Source organism: Tenrec ecaudatus, chromosome 12 (genome assembly GCF_050624435.1).
Source record: "Tenrec ecaudatus isolate mTenEca1 chromosome 12, mTenEca1.hap1, whole genome shotgun sequence".
NCBI lineage: Eukaryota > Metazoa > Chordata > Mammalia > Afrosoricida > Tenrecidae > Tenrec > Tenrec ecaudatus.
The window spans coordinates 127303480-127325575 of record NC_134541.1 but is presented as its reverse complement, the minus strand read 5'-3'; the positions used below and the strand labels follow the sequence as shown (position 1 = coordinate 127325575).

The 22096-nt window shown below is 57.4% G+C and overlaps 2 protein-coding genes and 1 non-coding gene across 3 annotated transcripts; 1 reads left to right on the top strand and 2 right to left on the bottom strand.

Moving 5' to 3' along the window:
- Positions 1-3057: 3057 nt before the first annotated feature.
- On the bottom strand, positions 3058-3221 carry LOC142423704 (U1 spliceosomal RNA). Its single transcript, XR_012779306.1, has one exon. It is a non-coding gene; the product is annotated as a U1 spliceosomal RNA (small nuclear RNA).
- An 8681-nt stretch (positions 3222-11902) lies between these two features.
- Positions 11903-13366, top strand: CLDN4 (claudin 4). Its single transcript, XM_075528489.1, has one exon. It carries the CDS (start codon positions 12070-12072, stop codon positions 12697-12699), a length of 630 nt encoding a protein of 209 aa, XP_075384604.1. The 5' UTR covers positions 11903-12069; the 3' UTR covers positions 12700-13366.
- A 923-nt stretch (positions 13367-14289) lies between these two features.
- METTL27 (methyltransferase like 27) lies at positions 14290-18778 on the bottom strand. Its single transcript, XM_075528487.1, has 6 exons — positions 18723-18778; positions 18352-18472; positions 17745-17873; positions 17440-17575; positions 16956-17048; positions 14290-14669 (listed from the first exon to the last, which is right to left on the bottom strand). The coding sequence occupies exons 2-6, from the start codon at positions 18466-18468 to the stop codon at positions 14431-14433; spliced, it is 714 nt and encodes a 237-aa protein (XP_075384602.1). The 5' UTR covers positions 18469-18472; positions 18723-18778; the 3' UTR covers positions 14290-14430.
- Positions 18779-22096: the final 3318 nt, after the last annotated feature.

The window sequence follows — 22096 nt, the reverse complement described above, 5'->3', positions numbered from 1 at the left end:
CCAGCTGGGGAATTCTTTGCCTTGGGGTGGTCTTTTGTTGTGGGGTTTGTTACTGTGGGGTCCCTGGCTAAAACTCCCCAATGCCCAGGCCTGAGGGATCATGCGGAAGACGGGCGGCAAGATTGTAAGAGGCGTTTCTGGGGCATTAAGTTAACAGAGTTCAGCTAAGCCGGCATTCATTCCGTGTCCTTGCCCCCCCCCCCATCCCCGGAACACACCCTCCCCTCAGAGGTAGCCAGGGCATGGAGGGCCACGCAGGGACACGGTGCACACTTCCTTCTTCCTCTTGTCAGAACAGCGTCAAGCTGACAAGGAGCTCCAGGCGGGACTGTCTGATGATGTCAGCAGGTTCAGCACCCCATCTCCCTGAAAATCGTGACCTGAATGAAAAAGATAATTACCCCCACCCCACCCCCATAGCAGGTCTTCTTGGGTCCACTCAGCCTCGCTGGGAGCAGCACCGTTCAGTTGGAAGCAGCACCGCTCAGTCCTGGTGCGTGAGCTTCCCAGTGGAGATGATCGGATGTCTGTCTGATTGGTTCTCGGTCAATTTCTTGGTCCATGGACAGGGCATCTCTCCCTCTTTGGGGTGGGAGCCCCAACAGAAAGGTAAAATCATTCTCAAACCAGGTGGAAAGAAATCAGAAAAGGGAATGAAGGAAACCAGAAATGTTAAGTGTCTGGGCAGAGGGTGGGGGAAAAGAACTATTTTTCTCTCGATAGTTGAATTATCTTGAAAAGAACATCTGGTTCTAGAAGTCAGCATTGCATTGTGGGATTTAGAATGTGTAGAAGTCAAAATATGGCAGCCATACGGAAAGGCTGATAGCGAGGGTCTTAGGTTCCATGGGAAGTGGCATTACTGCGACGGAACCCATAACCCGGTGGCTGCCCTGTCGGTCAGCATGGTCAGCATGCAAGAATCCTGGGACAAACATCCTGGAAATCCCAGCCCCTCTGCTGCCCCGGGACACAGAACTAACGGATCTGATCCATGGTAGGACTTTGCGCTCGGCCCCTGGGCTCCCTGAGGTGCTTGGGCCCCTTGAAAACTTCATCGACAAATGAATCTGCTGCCAGATGGGCGGAGTCCCCAGGTGCGTAGAGTGGCCCCTGGGGCAGCGTATGTCCCAGCTAGTATTGTCTGAGCAGCCTGGACGTGGCCTACGGGCTCCATTCCTCATGGATGATACCTTAAATGCCGCTGTGGAGACAGGTGGGACCATTTACCTGAAGACATCAAGTTTCGTGGGCTTCCTGGGTGGCTGGCCAGCCAGCCTACTCAGGCCTGCTCAGTTGTGGGGTGGGGGAGTAGAGACCAGGAACAAAGCCTCCACCAGGGACAGGGCTGGGAACAAGGAGAGGGGGAGGGGGACAGAAAAAATGAAAAATGGAGGATTTAACCAGGATATTATTGTTGATTTCATTTCTTGAGATGGCCTCTGTAATACATATATGGTATATTTCTTTAAGACCCCCCCCCTTCCTCTCCCCACCAAAAAAAAAAAAATCCCTCCAGATTCCTTATCCTTCTAATCTAAATAGTGGTTTGAGTAGTTTGTTGGGTTTTTTTGAAGAAAAAGTCAAATGGAGGTGGACATGGAGTCTTCAGTGACAAACAAATTCATCTCAACAACAAAAGCACGAAGCCCCCATTGCCCAAGAGCCCCAAACCCTCTGACTCTGTCTACTCTGGCCCCTGAAGGCCTACAAGGCCTCTGCCAACGACCTGGGGGACAGGCTGCAGCCTCGGGGGGCCATCTGCAGTTGAAACACAGCCCGGGCTGATCTGTGGCTTTGCTGGCCAGACCAGCGTGTTCCTGCTTGTCGGTTGTGTTGGCTCTCCAGGGTCAGGAGTGCAGCCCATCTCTCCTTGAAGGCTCCTTTGCTCTCTGCCAGATCTCCTCTGATGATCCACCCCGGTCCCTTCCTCTCCCACCTGCCCCAATCTGGGGCTCTCCTTCGGATCAGTACATTGGGATCCGGGTGCCACGTTGGGGTCCAGCCCAGCGTGAAGCCTGGGAGTAGCCCCTCCTCAGTGGCCGCTCCCCCTGAGGTGGGACTTGGCAAGTCTTTCCCAGCGGGCACTGGAGACCACGCTGAGGCACAAGCATTTGGCCTCCCTGTCAGGGCAGCCTGCTCACTGGAGTGTGACGGCCAGGGCATCGCCAGGGAGCGGACCGTCCGTAATCATGGAGCTCCTGATTGGGCCTGTTAGAAGCAGAACGGAGACGGGCAATCTGAACAGGTCCTGGGCTGGGCTCTCTAAAGGGAGACAGCCCCCGGGGTCCCTGAGTGGTGGACAGGCGGAGGGAGGATGGAGAAGACACCTCTGGACAGCCAGACTGCTGTTGTAGACCCACGTGCAGCCTCCAGCTGACCCCACTGGACTCTCCCCTCAGGAAACTGTTCCGGCGGGGCCGCGGGGCAATCCCCTGCAGGGGAGGGAGTGCAGGGACCAACAGGTGGCCTTACAGGAGAATATGCACATGAGGCAGAGCCTGCACCTTGCTCCAGGACAAAGCATTGAAACTCCCTGACCCTCCAGACATTATTTTAAAATTTTATCATTACTTTTTAAATCATATTATTGGGAGCTCTTACAGATATCATCACATTTCATCATTCAATCTTATCGAGCAGCATGTACAGTTGCTACCACAATCAGTTTCAAAACATTTTTTTCTTCTTGAACTCCTTGGTATCAGCTCCCCTTTGTCCCCTCCCTTCTCCACCCCACCCCCCTGGTCCCCTTCTTCTCCTTTACCGTATCCTACTGGGAGAAACGGAACCAGGAGGAGGGTGTGAGCAGACAAACTCTCCACATTCATTCCTTAAGGAGTCTGGAAGCCAGGGCTCCTGTGGAGGGAGCCTTCACCTCCGTGGTTGGAGATGCATCCCCCTCACATTCTCCTAAGGAAAGGTTATTCCCCACGGTGTCCCCCCATCATCATAATGCCAAATCTAAGGTGCTGTTTGCAAACACATGGTCGCTTGCTATAAGCCTGAAGGTCAACTGCTTGAAGGCTATCTCTTTCTTTTCTTTTCTTTTTTAATCAGGGGAGAGTGCAAACGCAGTCCCCCAGGACCACAAATTATGCAGTCGAGTTTCCCACATTTGGGGAAATCACAGGGGTCAGCACACCCGGTGTGCAATGGAGAAGCCTCGCCCTGGGAAAACCACCTTCCTGATCATGGTCTCTCCCCTGCCAGGTGAGTATTTGAAGGCTATCTTCCTGAAGGTTGCCTGTCATCAAAAGCAAGCAGACCCTAAATACGGTCCACTCCCTTCTGATAAGGATCCTAGATGGTTCCCCTGGAGAAGAGCTCAAAGACACCCAAGGTCAAGCCAACCAAGTTAGGTTGCCATCTTGACTCTAGGGCCCACCCATCTTGCTACGTGGGTATAGTCCTGTCACCTGTATGCCCAGTGCCTCCCTCTTGGACAGCCCCTTCCTGCGACATATGCCCAGTGTGCCCAAGATCATACAAACTTATGGAATTACATTACGCTCTCTCTGCTCGGACCCGGCTCCTGAAGCAATTGCAGAGGTAGGCCCTTGCATGCTTCATCTTGTTTGCTGCCTCTTTAGTTTACCCCTCAATGACACATGTGCCCCTGGGACCCATTCAGTTGTGGGGAGCCTGGTCCCCCACATCTTACACAGTCCGACATGTCCATTCACAGACATGTCTGGTGTTCAGTCTCATTGAGTCAATGTTATCAGTTCCTTATCCCCACCTCCCCCGTGCCCTCAGGGAACCATTACTTCTGTTACTGCTTCTGAAGGGTTAGTATTTATCTAGACTTTCATGTACCGAACAGTCTTAAATACACAAATGAACATACAAAATCTAACATGATTAATGAGGCAAACAATTAAAAACCATAATAGTAAGGGGGGAAATGCTAAAGAACTAGAAGATAGCTGTGTAGTTCATCAGTGCCATATTGGATTGATCGCCCCTTCCGTGTGGCCCTTCTGAGAGGAGCTGTCTAATTAACTTACAGGTGGGGTTCGGGTCTCCACTGCATCCACACCCCTTCACGTCGACTTGGTTGCTTGTTTTTGAACTTCTGATCCCTGGTCCTGTCGACACCTTGTGATCACCCAGGTGGTCCACCAAACATTACTGACTGTTCCAGAACGGGCAGAGCTGGGGCAGCAGTGGGGCCTGGTGGGGAGACTGTGCTGGGGACAGAATGAGCTGCATCCAGAGCAGTGTCCCTGGGTCCTGCCCGCCTCGCCCCACAGCAATGTGGGCGCAGGAGAGATGCCCAGGCAATGTGCCCGCAGGAGGAAGACGTGGGGAACAGCTCCAGCCTGGAGGAGGCTCTGTTAGGTAGGCTAGCGTAGGACTAGGGAATGCCCATTAGCGCATGCCCAGAGAGCCAAGCCACGGAAACACATGCTCAGAGGTTCAGGTTTCCCGCCTGTAGGCATGGGTGGGCGCTGAACGTGGATTGGCCCACCTAGGCCACCTGGATTGGCCCACCTAGGCCAGGTGAATTCAGTTCAGCCAATGGGGTTGATCAGGGGTCGTCCACCACACCTCCCCGTGGAATCCTTGAAAAGGCAGGAGCCCAGAGTTGAGCGACACTTTCTGCATGATGCCGAGCAGCTTCCGCCAGACTGCATGTTCGAGAGGAGTCCTATGGGTACCATGTAAACCTGAAATTTCTTCTAACTCTCATAAAACTCACTTGGATCATGAACCAGACTTTGGCGTGAATTCTTTCTTGCACGGAGCCAAAGACCGAGGTATAGATCTAGCTCCAGAGAGATCTAACAGCTACTTCCCCAAGCCTCACGGGCCTGGGACTCAGCCCAAGCACCCACTCTGGCAGAGAATATGGGGTCCTCAGAGGACCACGGGGAAGGGGCAGGAGGGTGTAGGCGGACCGCAACCAGAGCAAACAAACACCCTCACTGAAGATCAGAGGAACACCACCCCCACCCCGAGGTCCCTGGGCACCATCCTTTGATGCTGTTATTAGGTGCCAGGTGTGCTGTCCCCACTCTCATCTCATGCCCGAGCCACTGTGCCAGGCCATCCTCTGACGCAGCTCTGTGGTCCTGTCAACATACTCCCCAGCGCCTTTCTGTGTGAGAGCACCCAGAGGAGAGAGACTCTAGGGGATATTCTAGATGGGGCAGTCCATCCAAGCTGAAGTTCATTGCCGAGCTAGTGGGGATTACCAAGACTTTCCAGGCGGTGATGGCCCAGCCTCCATAGGGCCAACCTTGGTGGGCCCAGGGATTCAGGAAGGCCAGGTGAGACCAGTCCACACTCACAAGAAACAAAAAAACCACAAACAAACAAAACCCAAACCAAGCTCACTGCCAGCGAGTCAGTCTGACTCATGGTGATTTTCCCCGACGGGGGTGGGTTCCGGAGACAGGCACTGTTTAGGGGAGTAGAAACCCCACTGTTCTCCCCATGAGGGCCTGGAGACTTCCAAGGGGGTTGTCCCCACATCCAGTCTTAGAGGGTGCTGTAGGAAGGAGGGGCGTGGAGCTCCCCGCCCACCTGCCCAGGCAGCACCCATGGGAATTTAGGGAACTGAGAGAAGATAAAGGGTCAGGGGCACCTTCTGAGCCATGGCGGGTGGGGGGTTTGCCAGTCCTGAGTGGACCTACAAGTGGGAGAGGCACTTGCTCCGGAGGCCAGTTCCCACAGGCCCAGCTGGGAGGGGAGGGGAGTGAGAAGTGGGGTGGGGGGCAGAAGACCTCAGCACTTTGCACAGCGGAAACCTACCCAGCTTTCATGCAGAAAGAGCCTTAGAAACAAAAGCCCTGAGGCCCCGCCCCCTCAAGTGCCTTCGTGGGGAGGGGGGGGAGAGAGAGAGAGAGAGAGAGAGAGAGAGAGAGAGAGAGAGAGAGAGAGAGATTATGCGCTTCCTTGGAGCTCAGTGGAGCCAGCAGCCAGCAGGAAATGAGAGCTGGAGGGTGGGGATGGAGGTGGGGGCTGGCCCAGTCAGTAAGTGCACCTGGACCAGGAGGAGCTAAGTGGCCAGGAGTGGGTCCTGTGTGTGGCATCTAACTTTCCACTTCAGGGGCCTGGGAGAGGTGGGGAGGGTGGGCTGGGAGCATGGGGGCAGGGGAGAGGCTGGATCATCAGGGAAGGGGGACCTGGGGTGGGGGTAAGGGGGTGGCGAGAGACTCAGAACAAGGCTGAGTCACCTGGAGCAGAAGGGAAAGGTCTATGATGGGTCTGACCCTGTCATCGCTGACTCACTGACTGCCTGGGAGTCCCCAAGTGGGCCTCCTGGGCTCTCTCTCCCCATGTGCCACAGAGGCAGAGGCAGCAGCTGGGGGCCCTGCCCAGACTTCCTGAAGGGACAGACCCATGTCTACCCTGGTATGGGGCTCTAAGTCCCATCCCCGGGCAGGGCCACCTCTCCTGTCTCTCTCCCATCATTTCACCTTCTCAGTTATTGCCTCACACCAGAGCTGGCCAGGGGCAGGCCCTTGCTCACAGCCCCTCCGGGACGCCCCTGGGCGCTCAGTGGAATTGCATCTCTGGAGCTGGGGAAGCGGAGGCTCTACCACAGGATGCTCTCAGCCGCAGCTCCACCAGAACTGGACACCTGCTACTCTCATGTCCCAGGAGAAGGACATCAGCTCCGTCAAGTGGAGGGGAAGCCACAAAGAGGAAGGCCCTGGACAAGATGGACTGAGCCAGTGGCCGCGGCAATGGGCTCGGGCAGAGGCACCACTGTGAGGATGGTGCAGGACCGGGCGGTGTTTCGTTCTGCTGTCTATAGGGTCGCTATGGGTCAGAGCCTGCTTCTTTCCGTTATGCATAGGGTGGCTGTGGGTCGGAACCGACTCGGTGGCAGTAAACAACAACAACAATCTGCTTGGTGGGGATTCCTCCCAAGTCTCTGAGCAGCTCGCCTCCTCACCTGCCACCACCTCCAGGAAGGTCACCCTGAGCCCCAAGTGCAGGGGATGGCTTCCTCCCCAGAATCTGCACACAGGGCCCGGTTCCTCTGGTGCAGGGTGGGGGCTGTGCTTGTGGACCTGGAGCCTGGAGGATGGACACTGCCACCTCTGAGGCGCCCTGCTGTGCTCAGCACTCAGTCTATCCTTTGCGAGAGAACAGAAAGATAAACGATTGCACACGTCATTAAGAGCGAGGAAGAAGCAGGACCCAGAACCAGACCAGGCTGGGTGCACTATTGGTAGCGTTCATGTTGGTCGTGTTGATCATATTGATCATGACCCTGGTCTGGCCATTACCCCTGTGGCCCTCAATGTCTGTGCCCAGCCCGCTGGGCATCAAGGAGACGCTCAGTCGACTGACAAAACGTGGTCGTGACCCAGGGACCTCAAGCCACCCCCTGAGAAAAACACACACCCAGTCCCTGCCACTGAGTGGATGCCGACTCACAGTGACCCTCTGGGACAGGGTAGGACTGCCCTGGTGGGTTTCCAGGGCTGCAACTCTTTATGGGGGCAAAAGCCCTGTCTTTCTTCCAAGCAGGGACTGATGGATTCTAACTGCCTGCACCTTGGATCCACCCCCGGACACATCTCCACCTCTGGCCAGATCTGGAAGCAGTGTCCTGTTGATTGTAGCTCTCTAGGGGACCCTCCTTCCAGAACCCTCCAGAAGAGCAGCCTTCATGGACAATCCTGCAGGCATTGCAGCGTGTCACCCAGACTGTGCGCCGGGAGTTTAAACCGGCCTCTCTAGGGAGAAAAGCAGCAGGATTCTAATTTCTCTCTGTGGCCGAGGGTTCACGCGACGGGAAGAGAGCCAGCTTCTGCGAAAGAGCATCATTTGAAATCCACTTCCAGCTAGACTAGGTGTTGATCCCCCAACCCCTTTTAAAAATGTGGTCACAAAAGCCACATTTGGAGGGGGGCGTTGGTAAGTGAATTGTGCCTTGTTGGGCGGCAGTCTGCCAGTTTCCAGACTCTTGTCTCAGTGGCAGTGGGGTGGGTGGGGTCTGCATCCAGACTCCGTCTCTTTCTGGAGATTCCCAGGGGGTTCCGGGGGGTGTGTGTGTGTGTCTCTCTGTGTGTGTGTGTCTCTGGGAGGGTGTGCATCTGAGTTTGTGTTGTGTGTGTGTACATGCGTGTATGCGAGCGTGTGTGTACGCGAGTGTGTGTGTTTGTGTATCTGAGGGTTAGGGCATACGTGATTTTTTCTGTGTGTGTGTATGTGAATGTGTGAATTGGAGGACTTGGCTGAGCCTCCTTGGGGCTCTGGGGACAAGAGTATGAGGAGCCCAACCAAGCGAGGCCTAGCTGATGGCTGAGAACTGTTCCCTCCTCTCAGCGGGGCCGTGAGCAATTGAGTGGAGTCCAATTCACTGCTACCCCATCGACCTGAGCCCCACAGGGTGGACTTGCTTGGCTGCTAACTGAAAAGGTTGGGGGACCAAGCCACCCCAGCAACGCCTTCCAGAAAAAAGCCTGGGAATGGGTTTTGGAAAAACCAAATCACGCCCCTCCCCCCCCCCCCCACCGGGAGCAGAGCTCTCCTCCTGCCCACGAGAGGGTGCCAGCAGTCCCAGCGCCTGGAGGGTGAGCAGGCACCAAACTTGCCGGCACCCTCCTCGCCCCCCCCCACACCTTCTAGCGAAGGGGAAGGGGCTTCAGTGCTCACTCCTTATAAAGGAGGAAGCAGAGGCTGGGAGATGGTTTCCCTGAGGCCTTGGGAGGCTTAGCATGGTGGACAGGGCTGGGTGAGCCCATCAGGGAGGAAGAGGGGGATGCTGTCCCCGATCATTATCAGCGGGTCTGATCTAGTTCTGTTGTCATGAATTAAATGACCTGGCGCCTGCTAGGACAAAGAAGGAAATCCATGCCAGGTCTGCCTCTTTCTGCCCCCAGGCACAGGTGAGCGTGTCAAGTCAGGTACTTGTTGAGGGTCGAGGGTCAGGGTGGAAGGCTGGCCAGGCTCTGGGCTGGAGGGGACTTTCCTTGTGTCCTGGAGTCAGACTGGGAGGGCAGGGGCAGACAGAGGTCTTGACTGTGCGGGCCTTTGGATTTGGTTTTGCCCTGGCCCGAATCTCCTTCCTGTTTCCTGCAACCTGCTCTCTGCCTCCGCTACGCTCGGCTAAGCGGGGGTAGGGCCAGTTTGTTCGTCATTCCCTTGGGCCGCAGGCGGAACGTTCTAGAGCCTGCTGTGCTGCCCTGCTGACTCCCCTAGCCTGGTGGATCATGTCCCCGAAGAACAAAGGCCAGAGAAGGGCGTGGGTTCTGCTTCATTCACTGCCGTACTCAGACAGCTTGGGCAGGGCAGGAGGAGACGGATTCAGAGACTGAGACGGGTTCTCGAGGAGGGAGGGCATATTCAGCCCTGGGCTGGCTGGTCCCTGGGTCTCTCAGGGACTCAGTTTACTCATCTGAGCCCAGGAGGCTGCGATGAGGTCATCCGCAGGCAAGCACTCTCCTCAATTACCAGGGCGGGTCTGGCCGCTGTCTGGCCTCTAGGCTGTGTGTGCCAGCTTGCAGACCGGGAGGGAGGGCCTCAGGGGTGTGTGGTCCAGGGAGAAACCAACCCCGTTTGTGTTTTGGGGGGTGTGCATGGGATAGGGTGAAGGGGTGGGGAAAGGGCAGCTGAGAGCCCACAGAGCCCAGGCCGCCATCCATGGCCCCCCGCACCCAATATGCGTCTCTGTGTGGGTGCAGAAGCAGAGGAAGGCATTGCCTTGGTCCCAACGAGGCCCCAGCCCAGTCTTCAACGAGCTTCACCCCACAGCTGTCGGGGTGACTCTGACTCACCATGACCTCTGTCTTGGTTTCTGATATCTTTCATCTTTCTCCCGTGGAGGATGGTGGGTTTTAACCGCTGACCTTGCGGTTAGCAGCCCGGTGACACCCAACCCACAGGTCACCAGGCCTCCTCATGAGTGGGCATGGGGACATTGCCCCATCCTGCCCCGGTGTTCAGGGGCTGACTGTGTGCTGCGGCTCACAGCTTCTCTCCCCGAGCACCCGTGATGATTCTCCCCCAGGAAGTTCAGGGGTAGCTCTTCTGGGTCAGAATTGCATACACAGCCACCATGGGGTCCCAGGCGCTGTGGAACTGGGCAGAGCAGAGCGCTGCTCCCTAAGGTGCTTCCCCAGCATCAGCAGGGACATGGGGGACCCCAAAACCAAACTCACTGCCACTGAGTCTACCCATCCTGACTCATAGTGACTCTACAGGACAGGGCTGAGCTGCCCCTATGGGCTTCTGGGGCTGTGCATCTTTACCAGAGTAGAAAACCTCTTCTTTCTCCCAAGGAGCGGCTGGTGGTTTAGAACTACTGACCTTGCAGTTAGCAGCCTAATGTGTAACCCACTAGGTGCCACCAGGGCTCCTTAGTATGTGGATAAAAGACCCCAAAATGGGCTATGTAGGGGTGAGGGACCCCTTATGCAGCTGTGAGGAACCGAGTCATTCTCTTACCCCAACGGCTCCTTTTTCTCTGTCCCTCAAAACCCTCACTCTGGATCAGGTCCTTCCTGATCCTGGACCCCTGTCCCTCCATCCAGATACCTTCCTGCATAGTGGGTGGGCACTCAATCCCTGGCCCTGTGGGTGGCTGGGCACAGCCTGGGTGGGGCCAGGCACGGTTGGCTAGGGGGGTGGCTTTGGAGTCTGAGTGAATTTGGGGAGCAGAGGCTTTGGACCCTTTCCCCTGCCTCTGGCCAAGCTGGATCGCGCACCTTCCCAGCACTGCCGGCTTTCTCACCCAGCCTCGTGCAGATCCAGGGGGCTGCTTCATGTTGATGAGGGTGCCCCGTAACACAGCCCAAGAACACCAGGGGCCCCTCTGGTGTCAGGCCCCTACTCCCACCCTTGTCTGACCCTCTCAAGGGGACTTTGCCCCTCTCTGGGGCAATTTTATCAGGTAATTATGTGTGTTTTCCTTCCCAGAGAAAGCACCTGCTTGCTGGCCTGCTATCCCCAGAGTCTGGTTCCTGGCTCACTCTTTGTGGTATTCCTCCCCACCCCCCAATTTCCGGCCAGGCTGGCTCAGCCCAGGCAGTATCACAAAGTGGGGTGGGGTGAGTTTCCTCCACTTTGCCCCCAAATGGGTCACCTCCAATGGAGGGAGAAGAGGAAGGGGGTGAGCAGGTGATGGATGTATGAGTCCTGGGTCCCCAGCAACTTGTTCCCTAGAACTAAACGCAGTGGATTACAGGTTGCACCCTGGCAGTTCGAATCCATCCGCCACTCCCAGAAAGTAAGATGTAGCTTGTTGCTTCCTTCAAGATGGACAGACTCAGAAACCCCCAGGCATGGTTGTCTTCTGTCCTCTGGGAGCCAGGACGGGCTCCCTGGTGAGTTTGGACTTTGGTGGGGTGGTGAGACTCATCTGGCCCATGCCAGGAAGCTGGCCGGGGAGGCCGAAGGTCCCCGCAGTAACCATCACCAACGTTACTACCCTCACCCTCGTCACCACCCTTACCCATTAGCGCCTAGTGTGGATGATAAGGGCAGGTTGACATTCATCAAGGTTGGCCTGTCTTCCAGTTCCCGGGGCTCTGTCCTCAGCCCCTCGCCTGGAGAGGCTCCACCTGGGTCCACCTGCCCAAACCTGGACTGAGGGCCCCCTATGAGGGGGACCCTGGTCTGGCGCCCTGTGCCTGCCTCCCAGCCCCACCCTGCAGGCCCCCGTGGCCATGGCCTGTGACTCAGTGTTTGTCTCCCTGATGACCTCAGCCCAAGCCTGGAGGCAGGGGCGAGGGCAGTTTCCTCTGATACCGGCTCTCCAGGACAGCCACCCAGAGGCCCAGGCTGCTTTTGTTGATCTGGGTTCAGGAATCTAGAGAAACTAGTCAGGGGGCGGCCCCAGGGACCGAAGGCCCTCCCTCCCTTGCAAGAGCCCTATAACTACCCCAACTGGCAGCTCCAGGAGCAGTCGGAGCAGCTGTCGCCACCGAAAAGGAACTGGTCTGGGTTGGGCACCTGTACGCTCAGCACGCAGCGGTGAGTGGCGGAGCGGACTGGCTTGCTTCCAGTGAGAAACTGTTCCTGTGAGCGCAGACTTCAGCACCCGGACCCCTGCAGCCGCCCGTGTAGCCTCTCTCGCAGACCGCTAGCTTGCCCGCTGGAGCCATGGCTTCTATGGGGCTGCAGATGATGGGCGTCGCGCTGGCCGTGCTGGGCTGGCTGGGCGTCATCGTGAGCTGCGCGCTGCCTATGTGGCGCGTGACGGCCTTCATCGGCAGCAGCATCCTGACCGCGCAGGTCACCTGGGAGGGCCTGTGGATGAACTGCGTGGTGCAGAGCACCGGGCAGCTGCAGTGCAAGATGTACGACTCGCTGCTGGCGCTGCCGCAGGACCTGCAGGCCGCCCGCGCGCTCATGGTGGTCTGCATCATCGTGGCCGCGGTGGGCGTGCTGCTGTCCGTGATGGGCGGCAAGTGCACCAACTGCGTGGAGGATGAGACCGCCAAGGCCAAGACCATGATCGGCGCCGGCGTGGTCTTCCTGCTGGCCAGCCTGCTGGTCATGGTGCCCGTGTCCTGGACGGCCCACAACATCATCCGAGACTTCTACAACCCCGTGCTGGCCTCTTCCCAGAAGAGGGAGATGGGCGCCGCGCTCTACATCGGCTGGGCCTCGGCGGGCCTGCTGCTGCTGGGCGGGGCCATACTCTGCTGTAACTGCCCGCCGCGCAATGACAAGGCCTACTCCGCCAAGTACTCCGCCGCCCGCTCCGGCCCGACCAGCAACTACGTGTAAGGGGCCGCCGCTCCGCGCTGTCCATTGGTTCATTCCTGGACTGGGCTTGTGACCCGGGAGGGGCTTTACTCCGAGGGGGCTGCACACGCAGGGACTGAGCCAGCCTCTGGCTCTTCGGGACCACCCCGGAGGACCCCTGGGCTGCCCTCCTCTGACCGGCTGATGGTGGAAGCTAAGGAACGCCTGCTGGCCAGGATGGCTTTGCCTCAAGGATGCTCTGTCTGCCTGTGCCGGGAACCTCCCCCCCTCTGATCGTTCCATGACCTCAGATCGCACGGCTGGGGACCCCTCCAGTGCCTCTTCTTGCTACCACCGCTGGCGCCCGATCCACTGCTGGCCAGTGGTGGAGTGGGGCGTGGGGGGCGCCACCGGCTGGGCCTCGCCATCGAAACTCGGAGGAGGCCCTGAGAACTGGCTGGGGCCTCGCCCACCCACCTGCCCCTGGGGGAGGAGTAGAGTGGACAGACGGGTTCAGGAGGGGAGGGTGATGGTGCTACAACTGGTTTGGGTGGTGGCAGGGGAGAGGTCATGGGTGCTTTCCCCATGCTTCCCGCCCCCACCCTGCTGCTGCCTCAGGACTCTCTGCACTCCCCTGCACCGGAACCCTGATGCTGCCACCTCTGAGTTCTCTGGCCCTGCCTGGGACACTGGCCTTCCTGGGAGGAGGGGGAACTCTGAGAACTGTCGCCCCAGGAAGCCCTGGGCTCCTTGCCTCCTACGCAGTTTCTGTTTTGTAATTTAAGAAGATCTATTCCTCAATGTAATTATTATTATTTTCTACAATAAATGGGACCTGTGCACAGGAGGCCCGAGGTGTGTCTTGTCTATGGGGCAGGGGTTGGGGGTTGGTGAGGGGTAGGGGGTCAATGGGGAGGTGGGGGAAATAGCTTTGTCTTGTGGCCCAGACTTGAGGGTTTAAATGATGGATTAGAAAAAGTCAGAATTAGCCCTGATCTCACTTCTTTGGAAGGTGAACCCTGTCTGTGTCCAGGAGTCCAGCCAGGGGCTGAGGGGCCCCCAGAGGAATGCCCAGGTGGTGACTTCCCCCACTTCCTCACTGAGCTTTGCTGAAGCAGCCGGGCTGGAGTGCCCTCCAGCGCTGGGCCACCCTGCAGGATCCCCCTCAGGCTGACCCAGCCCTAGGCCTGGAATGTCCCATTTTCTCTCCACCCTCCTGGATCCTGCTTTTCCTGAAGGTACAGCCAGACGCAAGGCTCAGCCCCAGTCCTGGCCCAGCCTCTTCCCTGACAGTCACCGCGCCGGTGCACCTGCTCCAGAAGGACACCAGGCCTGGCCATGGAAGGACCTGTGGCTGAGATCTGGCCGATAGTTGGGCCCTGTGACTCCCACTTGGGGGGTGTCTGGGAGCGGCTTGGGTCCCCGTGCCCTGTCACTGGTCTTGACCTTCGCCCTGCCCAAGTCAGAGCGCACATATTCAGACCCCCACTCTCATCGGTGAACCGAGGGTGCCCACCACACCGGGGACAGGGACAGTCACCTGAGCATCGGCCAGGGCTGGAGGCCCCCCTGTCACCCTCTCTTGCTGAGAGGGCCACTTCGTCCAAGACTGTTCTCTCCTGCGCAGCTCATTTAATAGGCAGCACATTCTTGGGGAGCATTCATCCAGCACCCTTTTACAGATGAAGCCGAGAGGCCCTAACAGCTGGGGCTGATACAAGTGGGCGTCACAGGCCCGGCAAGGGGCTGGGGGCTGGGCCTTGTCCCCAGGGCTTAGGCCACCTCCTGCTTCCGGTACAGGTAGACGATGCCCGAGATGAAGCCAATGTCGTTGGCAGCAGTGCTGGTCACCACCTCTTGCTGGGCGGTGGCCAGCTCCCACTGGTCCACAGGCCAGGCCTCCAGGCGTTCCCATGCTCCAGCCTCCTCTAGCCCCTGCAGGGTGGTCTCCAACGCCTCCTTAAACCGAAGGTTGGACGGGTTGGTCCGGGTGGTCAGGCACACCAGCCCACCTAGGGAAGGGGGCAACCGGCGAGGGGTGAGTCAGGAAAGGCTGGCCCTCCCTGCTCACATCTTCTTCCGGTTCAGCCCCGGGGCGGCCAGGTGCCCCAAGACCCAGCCCAGCAGCTTACTCATGGCGGTTCTGAACTAAAGCACTAGAAAGAGGCTCCTGCCTGCCTGGCCGCAGGTGGACCTCCCCCCTCTCCCGCCCCCCAGCCAGCCTCTCCTCTCCAGCTTGTGGGGGTGCAGGGAGGGCAGGGAGAAGCCCTAGGACTTTAAACCTAGGGAAGGTCCCTTGACTGCTCTGAGCCTCAGGCTCTCAGTTGGCCAAGGGGACACTGCCTCACCCCAGCGTTCCCCTTCACTGGAAGTCTGGTGTGTATGGAATGCCTGGCTCACTCCCAAATTCCAGGTGGGATTACCCTGTCCCTCAGGTCTCATCCAGACATCTGCAGTGAGGTGGCACAGTCACTGAAGGGCAGGGGAGGCCGGTGACTGCAGAGAGCACCTGGTGACGGACATGTGAGAGGTGGCCCGAGTGGGCTCCAGCGGTGGGGTTGGGATGGGCAGGGAAGGTCCAGTACTGCCATATTGGGTTTCAGGTTCAATCTCTAGCCCTCTGGCTGACCTCACCAATGTCCTCTCGCTGCACCCCAACCTGCCCGGACCTGCCCAGGCTTAGCCGGGAACTGAAGGCAGCAGGGATGGGGATCTGGGTGATCTTTTGGGGATAAGGACATCCGCTGACTTCCTGACAGCGTGTTGTGGCCAGCAGAACCTCCAGGCACTCAAACTGCCTTTTCCTTTCCACCTGCAGGGCTTCCCCGACCCTGGACATGGATGGACTACAGGCCTGTCCTACCCCTTGCCCTGCTTTGGTAGCCGTGGGCCTCCTGCTGCCCTCCTGGACCCCGCAGCATCAGTGATGGAGGGCCCAGAGAGCAATACAGACATCTCCTCAGAGCACAGGGCAGGGCACACAGTAGGTGTTCAGGAAATGCCGCCTGCCCCTGTACCTTGGCCCACCTGTAGTAGACCAGACCTGCCCAAGGAACTGAGCAGGAACTGGGTCGGGAGAAGGGAAAGTGTCTGACTCAAGGGCAGCTGAGAGTCTGTGAGAGGAAAGACAAGGCTTTCTGCTCCCGCAGAGTTAACCCTAAAAAAACCACAGGGGCAGCTCTCCCCTGTCCTATAGAGGTGCTGTAAGTCTGAATGAATGACTCAGAGAACGGATGGATGCATGAATGAATCAGAGGAGCTGGCTTCCACGAAGAAGAATGTGGCATCAGGATTGGAGAAGGCTTACTAACAACCTGCGGGATGCAGACAGACGGCAGGACCTGGCTCCCTGACCGTGAGGAGGACTGGAGGCAGTTGCTGAGGAAGAGCAAGGACTGCAGCCTGCAGCGTGGATCACAACTCAATGCATAGAAGACCAGAATCCCCACCACTGGACCAGTAGGGCACATCATGAAAAATGGAGAAAGGATTGAAGTCGTCAAGGATTTGGTCTTGCTTGGGTCCACAATCAATGCCCAGGACAGCAGCCGTCAGGAGATGCAAAGATGAGATGCGCTGGCTAAGTCTGCTGCTCAAGATCTCTTTAGAGGCTTGCAGAGCAAGGATACTTTGAGGACTCAGGTGCCTGCACGAGCTCAAGCCATAGTATTTTCCATTACTGTCTATGCACGTGAAAGATGGACACCGACTAAGGAAGACCGGAGAAGAATCGATACGTTTGATTGGTGGCGCTGGAGAATAAGGCAAGTGCCACAGACTGCTAAAAGGACAGACTGAGCTGTCTTGGAAGTACGGCCAGAGTGCTCCTTAGAGGCAAGGATGGCGAGACTTGGTCTTGGACATGTTATTGAGAGGATGGCGCAGGACCGGGCAGTGTTTCCTTCTGTTGTGGGCCAGAATCGACTGGACGGTACCTCACAACAAGAGTCCTAATTGACTTGATGGCGGTGAGTGTGGCTTATCTGTGAGGAGGTTGGAGGGTGAGGGAATGAAGCTGAGCACCTGCTGTGAACCTGAGAACAGCCTAGAGGCAGTGTCTCACTCGCTCCTCACTGCCAAGAGGGGTCAGGGCCGCTCTGGTGTCTGGGGAGGAGTCGGGCTGATGACCAGAGTGGGTTGTTTCCAAGTGCTCTCTGAGTGGTGAGCTGGCTACTTGACAGTCTGTGTCTGGGACGGTGGCTGCTGTGGCCATACCCTGCGGGACTAAGGGCAGAGTCTTGGCCTTCCCTCGGCCTGTGTGAAGGGAGAAGACCTGTGTCCTTGGGAATGCTCTTCACCTGGCTTTGTGACTCGAAGCAGCTCGGCCACCGCACTGCAGGGCACCTGGCCTTCACTGAGAGCCCCCACCATCAGCACTGCGTCATAGGTCCCTGCAGAGGGTGGGGGAAGGGGTGGCGTGGGGACGTGATGGGGGGGTGTTCATCCTCAGGTTACCCAGGAGGGGTCAATGTCCTACGAAGAGGGCCTGGGGAGGGGCAAGGCCTGACACCCAGGTCTTGTGGAGAGGATGTGGCAGGTGTGGCCCAGGCCTGGGCTGTGGTCAGATCATACACAGGGTAGAGGGTTCAGTGAGGGGACTCCTTGGGCCTCTGAGATCTCCATGAGGGGGTGGGTGAATGGGGGTATAACCGGGGGGTAGAGGATGGGACTTGGGAGGTGAAGGGGGGTTTGGTGAGGACAAGTCATTCTCAATGAGGGAACTAAGGACAGGGACTCAGAGGGGCCTCAGCAAGGGGGCGGGGGCTTCGGGCTGGGCAGTACCTTCAGGGCTGGGCAGGGGCTCCTGGCCCAGGGTGCAGAGGCTGAGGTGCTGGTAGAGGCCTCGGGCCCGAGCCTGTTTCAGCATCCCTGGGCTCCCATCAACTCCATGCACCTGGTGGAAACCCCGGGCCTGCAGCTGGGGTAGGGGCCAGGGCTCCGGTCATGTCCCAGCTGGGTCCCCATATCTGGGAGGGCAAGGGGTCCCAAACTGGAGGTGGGAACTGCGAGCCAAGGGTGGGCAGGGTGGCATGCTTGAGAAGTAGGGTGGGGGGCTGGCAAGGACAGGGAACCTGGGAAGGTCTTACCTCCACAGCCACCAGGCCAGTGCCACAAGCCACATCCAGGATCAGGGCTGGTTGGGGCAGAGCTGGACTAGCTTGGATGAGGCAGTCCACGGCCAGGCTTGGGGCACGGTACTGCAGGGCCGCCACGTCCTGAGGACAGAGTGCTGACGGCCATGCTGTGTCCTAGGGCCTGGGGGACTTCTCGTGGGAGTCAGCCAGGTCCAGTGGTGTGTGTGTGTGTGTGTGTGTGTGCGTGTGTGTGTTTCTGGGGCACAGTTGGGAGACCTGCCCAGAGGGGGGAGCACAAACTCTGCTCTTGGGTGTTTCTCTCCTGGCAAAAGTGGTTCTCAGTTTAGAGTGCGATCACTCTCAATGGTCCCTCCTCCAGGGTGTTCCCGGGTGGGACTGCAGATCTAAGGTAGGAGGGTCTTAGTCCTTGCGGTCTGGGTGCAAGGCAAGTCTGAGGGCAACTCTGAGGATGTGCAGGGAAGGGGTCACCGGCCCCCAAGAGAGCAGGACTTCCAGAAGCTGGCCCAGTCACCCTCCCTTCTCACAGCTGTCCCAGGACAGCTAACCATTTCCAGTTTACAGATGGCGAGCAGGGCGAGGCCAGGCCCCTGGGGGTTACCTGATCATAGTCTGGGGCCCAGCCATTATAGAAGTGGAGTTTGCGGGCCAGGTCGGTGATGTCGTGCGAGGCTCCCACTCTTGCCCGCACCTCGGGCAGGCCAACTTCCTGAGCCATCCTCCTGTGGGGACAAGCGTCCCTGGGTCCCTGTACCTGCTGCCCGACCCCCAGGGCCAGCTGTCAGAAGCTCCTGGCCCAGCCACCAGCGCCAGGTCTCATTTCACAGGCGGGGACACGAAACGGAGAGGGAGGGACATCTGACCCCCAGCCCCCACCCCCACCCCCAGCTCTGGCCCCGGGACTGCAAGGCTGTGGAGAAGGGTGCCCTAGGGGGCGGGAGGGTCTCTAGGAGGGTGGGGATCAGGACTCACCGTCCCTCCGGCCCTCCAGAACCCCAAGAGCCCGGGGCGGGGCTTGCACGCAGACCTGCCCCCTAGCCGCCCTCGCGGATTGGCTCTCCGCTCACAGAAACGGGCCAATCAAAGGAAAGCCCCGGCAGCCCGCGCAACACGCCCCCTTCCCGAGCGCTCCAGCGGCTCCGCCCGCCCGCAGCCCGGAAAGATGCCCGCAGGACTCGGCCTGCATCTCTGCGCCTCCTGCCCGCCTCTCCGCCGCCCTCCCCAAGCTGCCAAGGGTTTCCAAAGTTTCCCGACAGCATGAGCTTTGAGGCAGGGAGGAGCCCGGAATTCTTAGGGGGCGAGAGAGAAGCAATTTTAATTTTTTTTGTTTTGTAATTTTAATTTTAAGAGACTCACCAAGGAGCCCCATTAGCGCTGCGAGTGAGACGTGGGGTTGCTAAGCTCGGCGGTTCAAACCCACCAGCCCCTCAGCAGGAGACAGAGGTGGCTGTCTGCCCCCATATAGATGTACAGCCTCCTGGGCAACCCTTTATCAGCTCCCTAGAATGTGGAAATGCAAGGCGGTTACTGTGAGGACAGAGGTGCGCCTGACCCGCGCTAGTGTGTTCAGTCCGCTCCTATGCATGTGGAAGTTGAACGTTGAATAAGGAAGCCCCAAGAAGAATTGATGCGTTTGAATTGTGTTGCTGGAGAGAAATATTAAAAGTACCACAGACTGCCAAAAAACACAGAAATCTGTCTCGGAAGGAGTGCGCCCAGAATGGCTTCTTAGAGGCAAGGATGGGGAGACTTGGTCTCACATACTTTGCACATACTGTCAGCAAGATGCAAGACATCTTGCTTAATAAAGTGGCGGGGCTGGGAAAATGAGGAAGGCCCCTGACAAGGTAGATCGACCACAAAGGTTGCATGGATGGGCCCAAACACAGGAACAATTGGGAGGTTGGTTCAGGACTGGCTGGTGTTTCATTCTGCTGTGCACGGGGGTCGCTATGACTTGAGGCTGAGTCGACAGCACCTAACAACAGGAGAAGCAAGGCAGTTGGATTCTTAAGTCGATGGCCAATTTCTATTAAGCCAATTGGCTCCTCAATGGACTGTCAGCCTTCCCTCATTTAGTCTGTTGAAGCGGTGTTGGCAACACCGTCCCAGACAACAAGACTGGAAGAGATCCCAGTGCACAGACGTCACCTGCTGGAGTCTCAGCATCCCCACGCCACTTTTAAAGCTGCAGCAACCAAACCTATGATCGAATTCTAGCTGCAAAGCACCATCAATTGCCGCTGTTGTCTGTCCCCAATATCTTGGAACAGCCAGGGACAGTCTGAATTTTCCAGGGCTCCATTGCCAGACAGGGACCATGAGAACATCCCCCGTGATTCTTTGTGGAGAGGCCTCCAAGAGCCCAGAGACGTGGGCCTACAAGATGAAGGAGTCAGGAGCCCCATCGGATTCCATGGGGCGCTGCCCTCTCCCCCAACCTGCACAAACCAGTCACTTTCATTGTGGTAAGCCCCTGAGATTTCATTATAAGTACTGTTGTCACTGACTTTGGACTTGTCAGGAGAGACCAGTCCTTGGAGAAGGCCGTGATGCTTGGTAAGGTAGAGGGGCAGCAGAAACGGAGGAAACCCCCAGAGAGATGATGGCCGGATCCAGGGGTGTGGCTGCCACATGGGCTCCCACTTAAGGACGAGTGTGAGGATGGCGTGGGACCAGGCAGTGTCTCCTTGTGTTGTGTATCGGGTCCCTATGAGTCAGAACCCCCTCCACAGCGCCTTCCCTCCACAGCAGCATTGCCACGGGCTCGTGGTCAAGACCTAGACCTGGATAAAAGCAAGTTCCAAACAAGCGGCCATCTAGCTCAGAAGCAACAAAGCCTGCATGGAAGAAGCACACTGAGAGGCCAACACTGAGACACGCAATGGAGATAGAATTGAGACAAAAGAATGGGAGGTTAAGAGAGGCTTTATTAGGGGAGGGAAAGAGCTCCCGGGAGGGAAGGGAGAGCAGAGAGAGGGACAGGAGCATGGTGAGGCGGTGAGAGATTATAGGGCTCGAGCTAGGGAAGTATACCCTGACAACAGGAAGGGAGATTTTTTTTTTTCTGCTTGCAGCCCCAGGACCTTAAGTCAGGATGTGATCTGTGGGAAGTGCCTTTGTTGTTTGCCAACCTTCTCCCTGGAGCGCTGGGACAGGGGCTCTACAAAGGGGCCTGGGAAGATAAGTTGCTTCCTGGAGTCCTGGGGAAGAGGCTGCACAAACTTGGTCTGGAGAGATAAACTCCTTAGAATGTTGGGACAGAAGTTGCAGACTTCAATAGGTCATTTATCTTCCTGAGAGGTTGGAAATGGGGGCTTTGAAGTTGTATCTTCTCGAGGAGCCCGACAAGAGATGGGGGCTGCCTAGTCCAGACCGGCCCAGACACACACCAGCCTGTGTGATCACGAGGTGTCGATGGGATCAGGTATCAGGCATCAAAGACCCAGAACAAAACCATAGCTAAGGTGAGTGGGGAGCCAATGCCCATCTGTAGACAATTGGACTTCCCCTCACAGAGGGGTCATAGGGAAGAGATGAGCCAGTCAGGGTGCAGTAAAGCACTGATGAAACACACAACTTTCCTCTAGCTCTTTGGTGCTTCCTTCCCCCCACTATCATGACCTCAATTCTACCTTACAAATGGGATTAGACCAGAGCATGCACACAGGGCCCAAAACACAGGGAATCTGAAACACAGGGAATCCAGATAAGAGCCCTAAACACAGGGAATCCAGGATAGATAAACCCCTCAGGGTCAACAAGGAGAGTAGAGAGACCAGGAGGATTAGGGGAGGGCAGGGGAGAGAGAGACTCAATAACAAGGATTAACCTAGAACCCCCTCCCAAGGAGAAGAATAACGGGAAAAGTGGGTGAGGGCGATGGAGGACAATGTAAAATACGGAAAAATAATCTATAACTGATCAAGGCTTCGTGAGACCAGGCGGGGGAGAGAGGGGGAAGAAATGGGGAGCTGATATCAGAGGCTCCAGTGGGAAGAGAATGCTTTGAAAATGATGGTGGTGGCATATGTGCAAATGTGCTTGACACACTGGACGAGTGTATGGATTGTGATAAGAGATGTCAGAGCCCCCAGTAAAAGTATTTTTTAAAAAGCGAGTTCCGGGGAATGGGGGGTGCTGAAGGAAGCCCAGGTGTCGGGGGCCCCCAGGTGCGATGGTGAAGGCTGCACGTGGACCTCTCCGTGGCTCAACAGTCACTATGTGGCCATCCCTCTTGGGCTCACACATAACACGTGAGGATAATTATAAAGTATCAAGGGTGTGGGGGGAAGGGGGAGGGAGGGAGGGGAAAAACGAGGAGCTGATATCAAGGGCTCAAGTAG